Source organism: Simochromis diagramma, unplaced genomic scaffold (assembly GCF_900408965.1).
Source record: "Simochromis diagramma unplaced genomic scaffold, fSimDia1.1 OVJJ01000685.1, whole genome shotgun sequence".
NCBI lineage: Eukaryota > Metazoa > Chordata > Actinopteri > Cichliformes > Cichlidae > Simochromis > Simochromis diagramma.
In genome coordinates, this window is record NW_024387477.1 from 5,411,818 (window position 1) to 5,431,633 (window position 19,816).

Below are 19,816 nucleotides of genomic sequence, written 5' to 3' on the forward strand. Positions count from 1 at the left end.
TCACATTGTCTCTGATTGGTTCGCACTGCCGGCAGAAAGCAAATATCTTGTTTCACAGCTGTGTCAGATCTATCAAATATTATTACACTTTAAAACCACACAGTCTGAATTTAAAACCGAAACACAAAACATGTACTGACATATTAGGTTGCTTTCTCGTTTGTCTTGCTATTTCAAACAGCACTACTATTTCAGTGTGACTGACAACAACATATGTTTTTGTGTCCTAGATTTACATAGCAATGTAATGCAAGCCAAATTAATTGAATCTGAGAGATGTGCTGATGGACACATTTGTCCTTTATTTAGTACATCAGGACTTAGCAGGGCAGCTCAAATAAGTCAAAAGATATAGACCAAAAACTGAGTGAGATATGTATTTGATCCCATACAATCCAGCCAGAACTCAGGTTGTCCCCATGTGACACTTAATCAGTCAAACAATTATAGATACTCCTGAGCTCAACTCATTATGTATATTAAGCACACCTGTCTACAGAATTAATTTCTTCCACCAAAATAGGTGAGACCAAAGAACTGTCAGAGGACATCAGGGACAACACTGTAGATTTGTACAAGGCTGTTATGGGCTACAAGACCATCAACAATAAGCTTGGTGAAAAGATAACAACTATTGGTGTGACTATTTTACAATTAAAGAAATATATAATGAACATTAATCGAGCCTTTGCATTTATTTAGAAGTGAAATAATGTTTTCCACTTAAGCGTCCAAAAATATTATACCTAAAACACTTTTACATTAACTTGAGTACACCTTGTATGATTTGTTGTTGGGGATAACTTAATTCATTGCAAAAATGTACTATATCAAAACATAATTTTAGATTAAACATACATATACATATATATATATATATATATATATATATACATATATGGGTCCAGGCTTTTAGATATTTAAGTGAGCAGATAAGAAAGTCACACTGATCTGACAGTTGTTGCACAAAGCTGTCCCCCATGGCAAAAAAAAAAAAAAAAGGTAGCTGCATGCCTCACATCAAAGAGCTTGATGGACAACCACGTGTAAAACCCTTCAGTTACTCCTATCTACCAATCAGCAGAGCACAGTTTGACAGACATCATGTAGTATCACGCAGATCTGCACCACTGACACCGACAAGCAAGGCTGAGACAGCCCATAATGCCCTTGTAGTTATCACATTTCACATCTGGGAGAGGAGTTTCATCATCTGCTTTGCATATTTGCAAATTGATCAGCAACTCCACGTTAGTGGCAAAAATGATTGTTTTCTGACATTTTTGAAGTACCAAGTAAGGGAGTCAAACATACGTGCCAGACGATCCAAGGCGCTTGAAAGGGAATCTAGCTCTCTCATTATGTTCACCAGGTCAATGCAGGTGTTAGAGGTAGCTTCTTCTTCAACCTTCTTTGTGTTCTCCATCTGAAAATGAAGTTCATACACACAAAAAACAGTCAGTCACCTATCAGCATACACAAGGTAAATCAAATGTGACAGACAATCATGAATGGCAATGTTGTATTTCAGCTAAAAGTCATCCATAACAGTAAAATTAAAACACATATTTTACTGTTTACATTTAGGGTAGGGCTCCAAAAAACAAAGAAAAAAAATGACAGAACACGTTCTTATTTCAATTTTTATTAATTTATTTAATTAATTTACTTAAAAAATCTTTCTAAAAAAATTACACAGACCAGGGCAGTTTAATAGTGAGAAAACAAACATTACAGTCCATTCAAATGAATAATTAACCATCAAAATACTGTTTTAGTGCAAGTAGTCAGAACTAAACAAGGCATGAATGCCCACCTCCAGCTACCAAAAACAAACAGATCCGCTGGGATTTCAATGTTAACATTTAAAAGTTAAAACTTGTTAATTCTAGTGCCTACTTGTGAACTCAAAACTCTTATAAGCATCACATCTGAGAAAGTGTTGTGACAGCAGTCTCAGCAGATTTGTCAATCTGTGACTCCTGGTCAGGGTCTCCGCAAACAGCAGCTCTACATTTGAGATAAGCTTCCTTCAGCTTTTGCATAGAGGCTCCCAGCTCCGGACTAGTCCGCAACGCCACCATATCATAGGCCATCCAGGTCAGGTGCGCTGCGGGCAGACAGATAAGAAGAGAGTGACATTGCATGTTTCAGACATTTATTTTAGTTACCTAAGCTTCACGCCCAAGCTATCTGAGCTCATATTTACCTCTCTAAATATGCCACAATACCGTTAACGTCCCATACCTGACATACTCTCAACGTCTTCAATCATCCTCTCCAATTCCTTGTTCATCGCCAACATGTCGTCGTCGCTGATGCGTGGAAGCTCGGAGCGAGTGGACGAATCGGCCATCCTGATTGCACACGTATTATTTATTTTATCACGTCTCCCTTTACAAACACCTCCGCAGAAAAATAGCTAACGTTAGCTAACGCTAGGAACGAGCCTGGTACTGTTAGCAAAGTGATGTTAGGGCAGAAAAAAAGTTCGCAAAGTAGACTTCAAAAACTAAGATGTTGTAACATTTGTCGAGGCAGGCTAGTAAACTTGAGTTTTCTCGCCGGGGTCTGAAGGTAATGTTCAAAACTTATAAACTTACCTTAGGAAAGTTTGTCGGCTGCTTTGGAAAATAAGGGTCTCGCGCTAATGTAAGAAAGCAAAAATAAGCATGCGCATTGTCATGTCACAAACGCTCACTTTGAACTGTGATGAGGTTTTAATATCCTACACAGTAATGCACTATTTTAACACATGAATTGAATAAACCTATTGTAACAAAACCTACTATCATGCGAATAGAGTGTAGGTGACTGTATTCTTTATATTATCATAAATGGTCATTTGGATTCAGCAATGGAAGCCTATATTATTTCAAGGAGGTAATCTCGTCCCCCTAGAGTTATATAAACTGAATCTGCTTACAGTCCATTTTCCTCATTACTGCTGGAGGCAAGTATTAAGTGAGTACTTTTCCTGTTTGTTGTGTAACAATATATATTGATGTAATATATTGTTTTGTTCATGAACAATATACTGTTTCCTTGAGGCTATTTCTTAAGGATTTTTGAATCAGATCGTTTACTCAAGTAGTCTACTTTTATATGTTTGACATGAAATGTTTGTAAAGATTAAAAAGAAATCATAAACCAGGGTGTTAACAAAATTGTCTGCCATAGGTTAAACTTAATAGTATCCTTGTAATATCCAAAAAATATGACAAATGGTGGACAAACACCATGAGTGGAAAATTATTTTTCCACTCAAGTAGTCAACTAGCTGACAACAGGAAAAAAATGAGCTCACCTGAAAAAACAGCCAATCAAAATAGAGGGGGGCGTTTCCAGAGGAAAAGATAAAAGTGTGCCAGGTGACATCTTGACATACAAGCAAGGACAAAGACAAGAGCAAAGAGAAAGAGCAGGACTTTTGGAGTGGAGAGAAAGAGTCTGAGAAGTCTTGAGAAGAAAACCCATCAAAGGCAAAGAATTAAGAAGAGACAGAGAAGTGAGAAGAAACTTGACAATGTCTTCATTTGAGGCCCAGAGTCAGTCTCCTCCTCGATGTGGCCCGCAGTTTCCGAGCCTCGGCCAGGAGCCCCCTGAACTCAGCATGTACAGCGACTGTTACTACCCTCCTCCTTCACTGCCAAGTCCTCAGCGCACTACTCCTACCACCTATGAGATAAGTGACTACACCAGCTCCTCCTCAAACCCTTACCTATGGTTTAACAGCTCTGGGATCAACACATCGCCGTACCTGGCTACCACCGGCCCGCCAGGTAATCCCGGCCCTCCGTTTGTTCCTCAGCACTATGGCATGCAGAGGCCTTACCTGGGTCCACCTGGTGCTGGCGGTCCAGGAGGGGAACTGAGCTGGTTCTCCCTCCCTTCACAAGAAGACTTGATGAAGCTGGTTCGCCCCCCTTACTCCTACTCTGCTCTCATCGCCATGGCTATCCATGGAGCACCAGACAAGAGACTGACGCTGAGTCAAATTTATCAGTACGTCGCTGATAATTTCCCTTTCTACAACAAGAGCAAAGCAGGCTGGCAGAACTCTATCAGACACAACCTGTCCCTTAATGACTGCTTCAAAAAAGTGCCAAGAGATGAGGATGACCCAGGTATGTAATTTTTGCATTTTGCATAGTTATGGTTGTGCTTTGAATTACTTTAATGGAATCTATGTACGTCTCTTCCATTCTAAAAGTCTTATTTTCTTCCTTGATAATTTAGGTAAGGGCAACTACTGGACACTTGACCCAAACTGTGAAAAGATGTTCGACAATGGAAACTTCCGCCGCAAAAGAAAGAGAAAATCTGATTCTCTGTCCAGTGGAGATGGCAGTTCAGGGCCTCCAGAATCAGGTGACAGTGAGAGGGCCAGTCCTAAACACTCCAGCAACCCTAGCCTAAACATGTCGCCCGCAACGGACAGGATTCCTTCACCTTCACTGTCAGTTCCCGGGCCGTGCCTGAGCAGCTTCTTATCTGAAATGTCTGGAGTCTCCAATGGGGGAACAAATGAGGTGGGAGGTAGTGGGTTGAGCAGGCCGCTGCAGATGAACGTTCCTTTAGATGGGCCACATAGACCCACACAGCCAGGAAGCTTTAGTACCTATTCGGCCAACTCCAGTGGTTCAGAGTGGGTACCACAAGTTCCAGCTCCACCTGCACTCTCCTCTTCACCCAGCCACTCCTCGTTAGGTTACACTAGCCCCATTCTCAATCAGTACAATGGCTCCAACAGTCATTTTTACCCTACACTGAGTTCTACAGGTGTCATCTATCATCGTGAGGGCACAGAGGTTTAATAAGACGTTGATGGGGGAGAAGGTGTTTGAAGAGACTCTTGATGGGAAATCCGTCTGGTTATTTTTTTTTCTAAGAGAGGGTCCGTTGTAGAAAATACACAAACACAAAGTGTGTTTGCGCTGACTGAGACAGTTGAGATCACCAAAGCGTGCGAAAGCTGCGTAAAAAGTCTTTAATTCCCACAGGAACAGCTTAGTCAGCTGCAGCGGACTACAGTTGTCACTCCCTGAAACCGCAGCCAGACTCACTATCAGATCTTCAGTCAGCTTTTATTCTAACTAAAGCTTGTTTCTATCTGATCTGAGTCATTATTAGCAGATCCTAGATCTGAAGTGCTGACATCAGGCTATTCCACTGCTATCTATGATTCTCCGATGGTATCGCCATTACAATGCTCAGCATATTTAGAGTAGGTAAATTATTCTGTTGTCTACAAAGCATGTGTAGTTATTGCTGTAAAGTAAAAAACAAGTAAAAATGTTAATGTATGCCATGTTTTTTTTTTATAGTGCTAAAACAAAAGCATCTCATTGACCTACAGTCTTAACGGTAATTGCAGTTTGTAAATATGTTTATGTGTTGTGTAATTTTATACATGTGAGCTGTTGGTTTGTCGTTACAACTTTTATTGTGTAAAATGGATTTGCAATGTATGGTGTGTACTATATTTGTTGCATTTTGATATGAATAAAAGGTTTGAGTTACAGCTGCATTTTCCTTATTATTTATTTATTTTCATTTTTTTATTTTAAGATAAATAAATTACACTTTCCCAGTCAATGAACTACCCATAGGCAATCACAAACACTTACCAAAAAAAAAGACAAAAATAAAATGATAAGCACTTCGTGACAAAAAAAAAATAGTCCTGTCTGAAAAGCGATGACCAGTACTGTGGAACCTGCATGTCGGTGTAACCTGATCTTTGTGTGATGGATAGTTAACTGATTCTCCTAAACGGTGAAAATCCACATTCCCATGCTGTCCCTCTTCCCTACTCTAAACACTAAAATCATTCTCTATCACACCATCTGTGCACACATACTGCTGACTGGATGCAAGTAGCTTTATTAGGGGAAAGGGGACCAACTGTAAAACAGCTGTAAAGATGCTGATGCATGAATTACCAACTAAATGGAACACAGCAGCTCAATCCAGTTTGCATTTGTTATTACCCGATGAATTTTAATACTGTCAAAACTGTATACCAAATGAGAACAATCCTAACAATAAACGAGAACGAATTAAATCAAAGTGCCAAGAATAAATAAGCTTTTTATTTGTACATCAATAAATAAAACAAAAATGTGTAAATATTTAAGTGTTGTATACGTTTTGGAGAAAAAATATAACATCTAATAAAGAAATAGTACTTATTACAAAACTTGTGTAAACTGAATTTGCAACTTTAATGTAACTTTGTAAAGTCAGATCTATCCAAGAAATTGGATTTATATATCTTGACAAAGTATTTCTTACCAGCACAGCCGTATAACAAGATAACTTACATTTTGTATTTAAGCACTTGGAATTTATTAAAGTATATATGTATACTAGATTTGTGGAAATTTGAAAAATCCATCTAACAATAATAATAAAAAAAAACATTAAAAGCAATGCCTATCGTCTTGGTTGTTTTAATTTGTTCTTTTGTTGATTTTTGGTATTTAAAAAGATCTAAACTCTTTGATCAATGTCACCCTCGGGCCTTTATTTACCCTGAAATAAAGGCAGCATGACACTCATTTACGCTAAACACAAAAACAAGAAGAACAAGAAGAAGAAGATGGAAAAGACATGGAAAAGACACACTTTCAGAAACAGATCAGGTGGAATTTAACATCTTGGCACAAATGAGAAAGTGTACGAGGTCAACCTGTCAAAATTTGCATAACTGATTTTAAAGAAGTTGCGTTCAGATGGGCCATAAAGTCTTGTTTTATTACTTGTGTCAGACTTGCTAGGATATCTGATTCAACTGTTTGAAAAATATGCCAAACCTAAACTCTTCAACTCATTCAGGGAATTAGTCTTCTCGGAGGCAATATGATTTCCAAGTATATGAAGATTCAGAAAAAGACAAAGAGACGGAAGTCAGAGATAAAGGTAAGAGGAGGAACGTATAGTCAGTATTGCTGCATATGCGTTCCAACATGTCGCACTTCTATCTCTAAATCCTTTGGCACATTGAAAGGTTCATGCAGCCAATTAGTTTATTCCCCCCCCACCCCCCCCCACCCCCCCCACCCCCAACTCCATATCGTGTGCAGACTTTGTACTGGCAGGTAAAAGTCCTTTTTGCCTAGTCGATTAAGCATGAGTACTTTTGCCAACAGAAACATTATAGGACTTTTGTTTCGGAGACTCCAAAGGAAACTGTCATTTTAGGCAGACAGTACAAAATCGATGCAAATTCTTAACTGTTTATCACATCAAGGCTGGAAATCGTGTAATCTGGAATTCCAGGTGGAGCCTTTCAAATAATAAACGGTAAAACCTGAGGGATTTCACTTACAGACTTCTCTGAAACCAAAGTCAATTTTCTTTTATTGAAACTCATAACACAATATGTTTCAGTATCTTGGAACTTCCCCTGCCTGTTACTCTGTTTATTGATTTAGACTGAACATTGTCTTTATGTGGACAGATCATGCATTCGCCTTACGTGATATAACATCCAATTATGCTTTATTTCCCTCCTGGCAGTTCTTCTCACCTGTCTTTATCTGTTGCTGAGTCCAAAACTGCGTGTCTACTGAAATAAAAACTTTGAAGAGGTGCTTGAATCTCTGTCTTTACCTTATAAAAATGATAGTGAAAGTGAAAAATTAAGCCAATAAGCACTTGTATTGACAACTAATCTGCATCTATTGTGAGGCACAGTAGCTTTTCTGTGTCTCAGGGATACCCAGTAGAGCATCCATTAATCATACAGAGCTGTGAACCTTCTTTGCCTTAGGCAGTGGAAATATTGCTCAATAGAGTGATGCGATTAAAATCTATAAATCCTCATCTCCACCTGCCGCCTGGCTCGTGGCTGTCTTCCACACACCTGTCAAACTAACGGAACGCATGGCCCGTGTGTAGTGTTTATATTATAAACGGAGACAGAGAACGATTATACCAGAGCTGATGTGCATGAGAGATCTTTCCTGTCTGAACTCTCCTGATTATAAATGTGTGAGGGGTGGGGGGGGAAAAATCACACCTCACTGTATAGAGAATAAGGTCTGGCAGGAATGAGTTCATGTTTATTCCTCCAAAGTGAGCAGATGCACCAGTTCACCTTGAATAACTGCTACCTGAACAGAAAGCTAACTGCTGTGGTACCAAAGCAACCCAAAACACACACAAGGACACACCACACGCGCCTTCTGTATTTACTAAAACAGTTATGTCCTGTCAAAGCTGTTTAGTAAACGGTAGAACATCAAGCCTGGAGAAATGTCATCATACCCATGGCCACAGCACTGTATTACCAGCTTGCTGTTATGTGTAAACACCTCCACACACTCCACAGGTGATGAAAGGAGGGAAATCGGTTTACGCGAGTTTTGAAAGTCACTCAGCACTCTTTTAGTTTTCAATGCTTTTCAAAGGTCAGTTCAAAAAGCTGGCTTTGTATGAGGTCTTACATCCCAGGATCCAAGTCAATGAAGTACTCTTATATTTAAAATTCTTCACATTTTTAAATTAACCGTTGACAAATGAAATGCCACTGATCCTCATGACACAAAGAACAGGAGACTTTAAGGTGTCTAAATAGTCTCAGCAGGTTGGTCCAAGAGCCATAGTCCATAGGAAAATTCCTTCAGTTGTCCCTAAGAAAAGTGTAAATCTTCAGCAGCTCCTTCCCTGTACTGCATCCCTGTGTCGCAGAGTCCAGAGAATAAAGCAGTGACTGATCTGCACTTGTTAAACATGGTTTATATACACGATTTGGGGAAAAGTGAAGTTTGAAGACAAACACAGAAAGGAGTGAGACGGTGTGTATATATGAATCATTCCTATTTCCCCCTAAAATATTTTCCATGTCAACATGCAGTAAACATGGCGATATGAACAGGGCTTTGCTGAGAGGGAGGGAGATGAAGAAATACGAGTGGGATAAAGTGTATACATACATCTCAAATCAGCTAAGCTAAATAAGTAATCTAAGAAACTGGAACAGCATCTTATGTAACTTGTGTAACCTTTTTTCCCGTATTCCCATTTTTTTGACCAATAGTATTTGTGAGCATTTTACTGTTGATCTGATGGGACTAGTTAATGATAGATATAAAATTAACAAGTATCTAAAAGTAAAATCCACACAGGTGTCTTGTTAAGCGATGGCAGTATTAGTATTTTGGTCAGTAAGTCTAACCCTTTTAATCAAAAATTAAATATCAGAACTAGTGTATTGGAAGCATTATCAATAATTTTGAATCCATGTTTCCTGAGGACAGGACTATCGACTTTCATTGTTATTGTTTTTTGACAATTATAAGCTGGATTGCTGTAAAAGTTTTAGCAGATACTCATTATGTTGCGTATACTCACCAAACTGTTAATTATTTGCATCATGCAAGTACGGGATTAGACCTCTTTTTGCCTACTTTAATTCTTTGTGACATAGATTTAACAAGGTGCTGAAATCATTCCTCACATATTATGGTCATATTTACATGGTATCATCACATAGTTTCCTCAGATTTGTCAGCTTAACATCCACTCTACCACAAAGGTGCTCTGCGAGATTAAAATCTGACTGTTGAGACCTTTGAGCCCATTGATGAAATGAGATAATATGAGGTTTGTGACATGGTGCATCATCCTGCTGGAAGCAGCCACCTGACGACGGGTACACCGTGGTCATAAAAGGATAGATGTGGTGGCAGTAATACTCAGCTAAGCTGTAGTGTTTAAACAGTCCTCAATTAGTACTAAGTGGCCCAAAGCATGCCAAAAAAAATACACACACCTTTAGACCACCACCATTAATACAACGCAGGATGAATCAATGCTTTTATTTTTATGCCAAATTTTGAATCTGCTACTCAAATATCTCAGCAAAAATCAGGAGTCATAAGACCAGACAACCTTTTTCCAGTCGTCTGTCGGCTGTTAGCTGACAGGATTGGCCTCTGGTACGGTCTTCAGAGATGGTCTTCTGAATACTTTCTTTGTAATCACTCTTTTTTTTAGTTACTGCTACCTTCATATCAACTCATAGAAGTTTAATGATTCTCCTCAAACATCTAGTATCAACTAATTTAATAACTGATATTATGTACATAATAAAGTGACCAGGGAGTCAACATTGTAATGACAACTATTCTATTTCTTGTATTATTATTGGTAGATCATTGTGGATCCTTTAATATCACATCAGAAGAGAGATGAAGGTGAGCTGAAGAGTTTGTGGACAAGACACTGAACTGGGATGTCTGCAGACAATATTGTGATCTGTAGTGAAATTAGGGAGCAGGTGGAAGAGAGCCTGGAGAGGTTTCGGTATGCACTTGAGAAAAGGGGAATGAAAGTCAGGAGAAACAGGTGTGTGAATGAGAGAGAGACAGGTATAACAGTTTCACCTGAGCTTCTTCTCCTTCTGATATATTCCCATCTAACTTTATAAGGTCACATAATGTCACTTATTTTTCTGTGGTTCTACTGTAAAGAGCACCAGGTCTAATCCTAAAGCCTTCAGCATGAAGCAACCCTGTTACTAACAGCAGCTGAAGGTTACCTATAGCAGATTACATGTCAGTTCTACTGTTTGCATAACAGGAAATGTTCTGTTGGCGTTGCATGCCTAGTAACATCTGACTGATGCATCCCTCATAGCCCGTGTGTTATGACACACTCCTCTGAATTCAGTGACAAAAACAAGGTTCTTCACCACGCCAATCTGGTTAGATAGGGGTTTTCCTGATAATATTTAAGTCCAAGCAAATATTTTTTACATTTTAAAACTAAGCAACAAGTCAAAATCTTGAGTTTGAGGTTTATGTCAGAAACAAAGATCAAGTCTCTCTCTTTTTAAAAAAAAACTCTGGCCCCAGTTTTCCCAAGTTGTCAAAACAAAAGCTTTGTTTTAATCATTAACTGACTGTACCTGCAGGCTGACAGTTTGTTATAAGCTCATTTGAGATCTAACAGGGTGATATTTTTCATCCCTCTTGAAGTGAAACTGTTAGGTTCTCAAGATGTGTCACTTCACTACTGTTCCATATATTATCGGTGTTTTAGCTGACAAGGAGTAAACTTCCTTTACGTTACAGCAAGCTTTAAAATCATGGTGATGAGTTTTAAGCATGCTAAGTATAACATTTTTTCAATTACTGAATACCAAAATAAGAGTGTGGCTTCCTCAGTGACAAGAACAAGGATCTTCACCGCACCCCTTTGGTTAGATATTTTAATTAATTGCTATTAATTATGAATCAAAAATGAATGTCAGTTTTTTCAAAACCCTTTTATGACAAAGCCTGTGGACATTCACTGTTACAAACTATCTGTGGTCCACTTTCACTCAGGTATGTATGTATGTTTAATTATGTACCGTTGCTTCATAATGTAGTTATAGGTGAGTTTTAATCACTCTGTAGCAACCTGACCAGGTGTAGTAAGAGTTACCGAAATACCAAGAGACCATCTAGTGGTCATTGTAGGAACTTTTGAAGCTTACTGTTCAGTGTGTGTTTCCATGTGCTGTGATGAACTTGTTTTGTTTTCTTTAATATTTATTTCTTAATGTAGAGCTGCCACATTTTAATACTGTGTTGTCTGCAGCAAAGATAGGGAAGCCACTTTTTTTCATAGCAACTCTGCTTTTTTGGTACTTGGTACATTTTGTGGAGGTCGATGAAGGAATGCGATTGGCTACAGTTTCATTCTTTAGCATGAAAATGATAACGAACATTTCAAATTCAGTAAGAAGAGATAGAAAAACAAACAATGGAACACTATCAGTCATAGATTGGCCTCCCAAGAGCTCAAAGGTAAACTTTACAGAGAACAGAACAAAAAGCAGCCGACATCCAAACAAGAGCTTTGAATGTCATTCAAGAAGACTGGAGAACTGTTTTTTTACTCCTTTCAATAAATCCCTGCACCTATCGCATTTTCCTAATAAGATATAAAGAAGTGAAGGGTGACTCAAGACTTTAGCTCAGTACTGTATAGCTATAATTTATTATATGTGAAGAAGAGTCACCCATATCCCATTTTTATTGTGTTATTGATTATGTTTGTGCTTGTCAGATGCAGAATTTGACTTTGACTGTCTGATGTAGCAGTAGCCTGTGGCTGGATGGCTATTCTCAATAAGGATCACAAAAACGTTTATGATTTGAACATAAGTAAAACATAAACATAAACTTCTTAATGATGAATTTCCACAGTAATAAGTAACACTAGAACATTAAAATAACAGTAGACAATTGGTGGGCTGTTCTGGGCTCTAGTGGTTTTGAGGTTAAAGATTTAAAAAAAAAATTAGGTAAGAGAATGAGAGAGAGCAGAGAGCCTGGAGGATTAACAAGCGTGGGTAGAGGATGTGTCTGATAAGGTGCCACCGGGAAAGAGGAAAGTGGTGAGACAGCTGTAAAGCAAAAAAGGATAGAAATTATATATAATAATAATATATAGACAAACACCACTGAAGTGTGACCACACAGGTAAACACCGGGGAGCACAAGCAGCTCCCAGCGCTGGAACAAATGCATTTCATATCTGCACAACAGTTGTTAAAACAGAATATATTTTCCAGTCTAGTCCACCAAGGACTCCGGAGCACAGCACACTGGTAGCCAGTGCCTTGTTTAAACAACAAGTACACTGACATCCAAAAGAGTAATCAGCAAGCATAAACACACAACACAAATCCATGTCCATCCACGTATATGGTGCATATGATGCATACATCTTCCATCACACTGGTGTGGAAGTTCACAAAAAATGTGACAAAACAAACAAAAAAATATTAATATTTTAGGTGTCTTGAAGCATTTTCTCTCAAATTTGTACCAACACAGTCTGATTAACCTTATCAAATCATTAAGACTAAACTACTTTATGGCTCTTATCTAAATGCAGAAAGAGTTTCATTTCTTGAATTCCAAGAAAACCGGGTACATAACATGCAGCCAATGAGACAACAAGGCTTTCCACTTTTCCAGATTCCTGGAAATCTTATATTTCAGTTAGAGTCATGCATCACTCATATGACGTGGCAGGACCAGCGAGGAAGAATTTACTTGTTTTTTTTTAACCTTCAGCGTTTTTGTGTTTTTATAATGTCCATTACCAAGAAAATCTGAGAAAATCATGCTTGCATAATTATTCTCGCTGCAGTGAAACTTTCATGTTTGTCCAGGCAGGATGCACGGCCATATCCTTCTGAACCTTTGTGTTCCCATTGGGCTTTTTTTTTCTGTTAAATAAGCTGGTGCATACTAATTGGTGTGCCCTTATCCCCGTGGCAAAAGGAGGAACAGTATGTGCGCGCGCATGCGTGTGTGTGCATCCATGAGTGAATATATGTGTGTGTGGGTGGATGAGTCTACCACATGCAGATGAGTCTGATCCTACAGCTGCAGGAAATCCTTCCTTACACATCAGTGCAGCCAGCTTTGATCTTTTTAGACACCAGCCACTCCAACAAACAAGGTGGCTACCTTACTAATAATAAGGTGGATACCACATTCTTCAGCAGTTTACACTAAACTGATTTCCGCGAGAGCCTGCTACACACCTAAAATGTTTAATCAAACAGTGTAAACCTCTATTTGATTTTAACAAATTGTCCAAACGTGGTAGAGATGCTTTATTTTTTATTTTTTATTTTTTTTGTCTGTTTAACTCTATTTTTGAAAGTTTCAGCGTGCAGAGAGCTTTCTGGGCTGAATCAGAAGTCAATGGAAATTTACATTTTGGCAATACAGTATCAGTGGGAAGGGGGAAAGAGGAATAATTTTGCAGTTCGTCTTTCACCAGCATTGTGAATGCTTTTGTGTTTGCCAACATTTGTCAATAAGCAATTTTGAGTTCCCTCCAACTCGCTTTCATCGCTTATATTGTGCTCGGAGCAAATACGACAGATGTTGTGAAAGTCGTTTTCTGCTACGTTCACTGGCCGCTTTTTACAGGAGTCCAATTGTTAATAAATCTATGTTGGTGTTTGCGCTCTTGTTTTTAGTCCTTGATCAAATGCTTCTCGAGGTAAAGCTGTGTTGTATGGGTCACTATGGGACCTGAAAATACGTTGTCACAGAATGAGCCTTGTTGAACCTTTTTGATGACATTAAATCTATTATTGAAGAGGAATGGGAATGGGCAGTTATTTATTTAATTTAAGACACAACAACAACAATAACAATGAAATTATTTTAGATACACCACAGAACACAAGAAAAGTATATTGACACCTTCATTCTTTCTTTTTATACCATCGCCCCATCAGCGCAGGTGAATTCCCTGTCCACCCTCATCCCCCCCTGCAGAACCGAATGAGATGTCACCCAGGTCCAGACGATAACCACTGCTGACACCTCGACTCATCTGAATTTCAAGCAGAAAGGCAAAAGGGACAGGACATGCTCCGGTGAGAAGGGGTGTTCCTGGAAGAAGACACTATCACTGTCAGTACGCTGATTTTATAAAGGTAGGTGGCGAGAGAAAAAAAATACATCAGAGCGGTTTAAACAGATCAATATTAAAGCCAGCAATGAACTGGCATGCTGTGTCTAAGGTAAGAAAAACAACCACCTGCTACAATAAGCTGACATAACCGCCATCTACAGCAGTTTGAAGTATCGAACACCTTCGGCGGGTCCTTTGACCCAGCTGAGAGATGACACGAATCAGCATTAAATCCTATGAGATCTGCCAGAATGGTTAATGGGTTCACACATCACACGTGATTCACTTTTGAGCACTTTGAGCAGAATAACGGGACACAAAACATTTAACTCGATTGGCCAAATAATGCCTGATATCCAAGAGGAGGTAAAAGACACAGAGAGTGATTGAGTTAGAGAAGTGGAGATGGTTGGAGCGCACTTTACCGCCTCAACACTACTCCACCTGGGGGGTCTCAGATGATTTGTAAAAAACTGGATGTTGCAATGTTCTGTCTTAACGTAAACATGGACACGTTGCCTCTTTGGCCGACTTTTTGTTGGTAACCTTCCTGTTGGCACACAAAAGTGAACTTTCGTGTGCCAACAGGAAGGTTAAAATGTGGTTTGGATCAAGAACAGAGCTGAAGAGCAGCTGGAATTTAGTTTGTTTGTTCAATTGCTGTTGAGCTATGAAAATTTCTGAATGGGTTCATATGAAGCTACCGTTAACAGACAGTAGAGGTCGATAGGGGTTAACAGCAAGCCTGGCCATGTTCTGAGATTTTTTTTAAAAAAAAGAAAGAAAGAAAGAAAGAAAACCACAGAATTTGTCATATATCATACTTTGTTTCAAAAACCAGTGTGCAGCAACAACAGATTCTTACCCAGCAAGCACAAAAGCCAAGTTCGTTTCAATTTAATAAAAAAAAAAAAAAAGAAAACGGAAGAAAAAAGAAAAGGTACTCCCCCAGCCCTTATAATAACAAGGCTAAAACGTGTGTGCATAGTTTTGCCTGGAGCTAAATTCTCTCCTACCTTTCCACGTCCTGGAGTTCATCCTAGCAATATTTTAGTTTCTACATTTTTCCACAATTATCCATCTGATTCCTACATGTGATTGAAGTTTAACATTGAGGACAGAAGGGACTAAATGACTGAGTCAGTGAAAGCTTGCAAACTCAGATTTTGAGTGTTTCACATTTCCAGACAGTTGATTAGTGTGATGACTTAGGGAACTATTGAAGTATAAAATTGAAGTTCTGGTAGAAAGGGAACACTTTTTGGTTGTTCCCATTAATATAGAGATAATGTTTATTTTTTCTGTTTTTAAAACTTTTAAAGCTTTAATAAGAACCCCAGCTCACCCATGGAATAGAGCAAGCTGGAGCTCTGGCACGAGAGTGTGGCTCCTGGTTACAATAAATCCATTACAGTGTAATAAACGATGATGCTGTAATATTATTATTGTATCACAGAGAATATCAATGCTAATTTGATAAGGATATGGTTGGGGGCAGATAGGTATATATATTTTTAAATCATGAGAATAAAATGATCCAAATCTTCTGTGCCCCAGTTACTATGACATAATATTTAAATATATATATATTTCAGGTGGGTGTCTGATGTTATACCAAGCTGCAATTAGTCTTTTCCTAAAGCTAATTATTTCACACCATTGGCTGGAATAATGAAAAACAAAACACGATTTGGGATTGTTGTGCACAGTCCAGATGCCTTCCAACACAGATGCTTAAAAAACACCCTGCAGTCATTTCAAGTGGAAGTCAACTAAAGACAGAAAATAAGATGTTAACATCGAGGGAGTAAGCAGCTTATTTCACACTGGATTATTCTTTTTTACCCCCCCCCCTTCTGGGCTGAATTCCAAATCCCAAGGAAAGCAGTGACACAACTGCTCTCCTAATAGATCCACTATGTATGAAGTGCAGCTCTCATTGCAACTGTACAGTACAGACAATGTGGTTCAAGATATAAAGAGAAAAATATGCATTCACAGTAAAACCAAAAGTGCAGTGTCTTTCAGAGCTAAGGTTTTACATATTAGGACGCCAGAAAAAATATGTATTGATGATTTATTGCAATACCTTACTTGTTTTCTTTTCCATCTATTCTGTTGTAAATTTGCTGCTGTGCTTGTTCTGTGGCATGACCCAGATTCATCCAAGATTTTGCTGTCAGACAGATGGTCTCACATTTTACTTCGGAATACTTTGGTATACAGAGGAGTGCATGGTCAAATCAATTAATGCAAGGTGCCCACATCCTGCGGCAGCAAAACAACCACATCATCACCCCTTCACTGTGCTGACAGTTGGTATGAGGTGTTTGTGCTGGTATGTTGTGTTTGGTTTTCACTAAACTTGGTGTTGTGAATTAAAGTCAAACATAGCTACGTAGGTCTCATCTGCTTAAGGACATTTTCCTAGAAGTATTGTGATTTGTTCAGGTGCAATTTTGCAAATCTAAGGCATGCTGCCCTGTTGGTTATCTGTTGGCTTCTTTTTGAGAGAAGAGGCTTTCTTATATTCTTTTAAAGGTGTCGTGAATATTCTTCAGGCTTTTTGATGGTGTTTTAAAACACTGCCGTATATATCACTGTATCACATAAAAGAAACACCACAGTCATAGCAGACAACCTAGCAAAGAACAAATTTTGATTTCGTATCACTAAAAGAAAATGTCTACAAAAATGCCAGAGAGAACATAGTTTGACAGGCAAAAAACAGCCCTTTTTGGCAAACTGATGATTGAAAACACGCAGATCTCACTGTGGTGTGCAGTGTGTCCTTCAAACATTTCAGGAAAATGGACAAGAGGAGGAACAAAAGATGATGTGGCAGGGCTAAAATGGTCCCAGTGGAAGGGTGATGATCAAGAAGCCATTCTTGCAAGGCTGATGTGTGCAAAAATTACACAAGAACCGCACGTAAATTCAGTGGCAACAGGTGAGTGATGAACCCAAATTTGAAATTTTGGGTCCAGTGTTCCTCAGTATCTATTGAGGATGTCAGGAGAGAGGAACAGTGTAAAATACTGCCTGTGGTTTGGTGTTGGGCATCTTTTCAAAAATGATGAAATTATGAGCGCAGAAAACATGTAGGTGAATTTTCATATATTAATTTTTAATCTTTTCAATTTTGAATCTTTTTAAAGCAAAAACTTTTGTGTTCAGAACACCAAAACATAAACTATTGTGGGTCATCTGAGCTTTGGGCATAGAGCCCAGACTGAATTTTAGATGACTCCTGGTTCGCTTGCATATTTTGCTTATCGCTGGCAAAATAACATGTATAAATAAATAAAAAATCTCAGTATGGATTCTTATATTTAATAAATTAATCATGAAAATGTGTGTAAAGGCTTTAAAAGACCAGAAAACCACACAGCTTGTTTTGGTATGATACTGATTCAATGTTATTGTCAGTTCTTATTCAAAACTGTGAGTACAGAGTGTGGTTCTCTCGGGCTGTCTAAGCAGTCTGAGAGTTTCCCCACGAGCCATTTTTTTTCAGGATGTTTCTAATCCTCAGAGAGTCAAATTCTTAATCATTCTTTTCTGATGATCAAATCTAGTCGTGGTTAGCAGTCTTTAAGGTTGCTTTGTGCTGCTTTCCCAGTCCCAAACAGAAGGGTGTCCCATGCTCTGTGAGCATTGTTTTAAGAGCATTTTAATGATACTTTTGTGAATATTCTGCTCTTCAGAGACCAGGCAGTTTACATCACAAAAGTGATAGCTTGCAAAAAAGGGATGAAAAGATTTCAACCTAACTTTAACAACAAAGACATAAAAGGCAGGAAGATGTGGGAGTACAGGGAGCGAAGATGAATAATGAATCTGGCGGTCTGTGTATACGTATATGAGTTTGACAGGAGTGAATAAAAACAAATGTTCTGACAAAGATTGGAGACAGGACTTGAGCCAGGAGAAACCTGGAGATCAACAAGTGCGATGACAGAAGGACGATGTAAAGAGAAAATTTTTTAAAAATTGTCACAAATGAACGTCAATAAACTACGTCTCAGGTGAAATCCAGGGAACAAGTCAAGCGCCTTGGCAAGTAGCCCTAAAAGAGCAAAAACAAAAAGTTGAATGACAATTTAATGTTCATATCTGAAGAGAGAAACAACAGAAACACTTATCCACCTCTCAAGCAGATACACCAGTCACAGGGAGACATGACAGCATGCTCAGAGCAGCGGCGTCTACGCCACATTAATTCATATGTGTTCCTCCTGGACATGGCTGCCGTCACAGTCATTTAGGAGAGATTTATCTGTGTCCCTCTCATGGGCAGTCCTGTGACATTTCCATTTGTCACATGACAGCAAATCACTGGGCAAATGTGGGGGCAGTGACGTTTCCATTTTCTGTTGCCTCAGTGCAGATTCTGAGCTGAACATTACCTGAAACATGGTGTCGAAATGCTTATCGTTCTGATAAGCAGTAAAAAATAGAGAGAGAGCATGAGTAAAGACAGCGAGGCAAAGAGATTTAGAAGAAAGAAAAAAAGATGGTTATGTAGGTTACGCAACTGGGGTGGGAACGAAACCAAAGCGCAGACTCAAGTGTTTTGGTTGGCTGTATGATAGGAGATGATAGGGAACAGCGTGCAGACAGATGAAAAGAAAATGAAAGAAGATGCTCAAGGTTGTCAAAGGTTAACTTAAATAAACATAAGCAGAGCAAGAAGAGATAAAAGAAGTGAGTGACACATAAGTAGCAGAAGGCTGCTGTGGCAGCACAGAGCTGTCAGGTAGGTTACTGCATTTAAAATGAAAAATGAACCAAAGGGGTGGCCTAAAGGGTCACCAGTCACCGATACGAGGATTTAACGTGGAAGACTCTTGCTTTACAGAAGCACTAAATATACAGACACATAAACTGGCATGCAAGACATATGGGCATTTCAATAACTGGTCCTGGGTTGTGACAGTTATTAATAAAGCAATAAATTTTAGTGTTTAAAGCCCCTCCCTCATCCACCCCAGGATTATTAGTTCCTACCTGATATTTGCAGACCAGCAGTTTATTCAATCATGCTGCACCAACTAAAGAGGAACACACTCCTGTACTCTTCACTCTGTGGTACACTTCCAACATATTGGCATGTTTTCTTTTCCCCTTATTTGTTATGAATAAATTACTAACAGTAATATGTATTAATTTAGTTTTGTGTTCATCACGTACTTCAGATGTGTAATGATTTACATATATTCGAGGTCCAGAAGGTCATTCATATGGCCTTTGGTATTCACTGGTTACCACTGGCCCTCATTAGCACTGTTAGCCACCTCTGTTACCCTGACGTGAAGCCAGACATAAGTGATCAGAGGTAATCAGGTCATTAACAGGCAGGGGGAACAAT

At 38.8% G+C, this 19,816-nt stretch overlaps 2 protein-coding genes across 2 annotated transcripts; one reads left to right on the top strand and one right to left on the bottom strand.

Annotated features, from left to right (window-relative positions):
• Window positions 1-1,660: 1,660 nt before the first annotated feature.
• Window positions 1,661-2,732, bottom strand: syce3 (synaptonemal complex central element protein 3). Its single transcript, XM_040016325.1, has 3 exons — window positions 2,604-2,732; window positions 2,248-2,357; window positions 1,661-2,110 (listed from the first exon to the last, which is right to left on the bottom strand). The coding sequence occupies exons 2-3, from the start codon at window positions 2,354-2,356 to the stop codon at window positions 1,926-1,928; spliced, it is 294 nt and encodes a 97-aa protein (XP_039872259.1). The 5' UTR covers window position 2,357; window positions 2,604-2,732; the 3' UTR covers window positions 1,661-1,925.
• A 556-nt stretch (window positions 2,733-3,288) lies between these two features.
• On the top strand, window positions 3,289-5,524 carry foxi3b (forkhead box I3b). The gene is made up of 2 exons (XM_040016324.1): window positions 3,289-4,127; window positions 4,240-5,524. The coding sequence occupies exons 1-2, from the start codon at window positions 3,527-3,529 to the stop codon at window positions 4,815-4,817; spliced, it is 1,179 nt and encodes a 392-aa protein (XP_039872258.1). The 5' UTR covers window positions 3,289-3,526; the 3' UTR covers window positions 4,818-5,524.
• The last annotated feature ends 14,292 nt before the right edge of the window (window positions 5,525-19,816 follow it).

Bases quoted from the DNA above. Each gene is read 5' to 3' on its own strand.
- syce3 (XM_040016325.1), bottom strand. From the start codon at position 2,356: ATGGCCGATTCGTCCACTCGCTCCGAGCTTCCACGCATCAGCGACGAC. The intron at 2,111-2,247 runs GTATGGGACGTT...GTCTGCCCGCAG, and splicing joins AGACGTTGAGAGTATGTCAG to CGCACCTGACCTGGATGGCC.
- foxi3b (XM_040016324.1), top strand. From the start codon at position 3,527: ATGTCTTCATTTGAGGCCCAGAGTCAGTCTCCTCCTCGATGTGGCCCG. The intron at 4,128-4,239 runs GTATGTAATTTT...TTGATAATTTAG, and splicing joins AAGAGATGAGGATGACCCAG to GTAAGGGCAACTACTGGACA.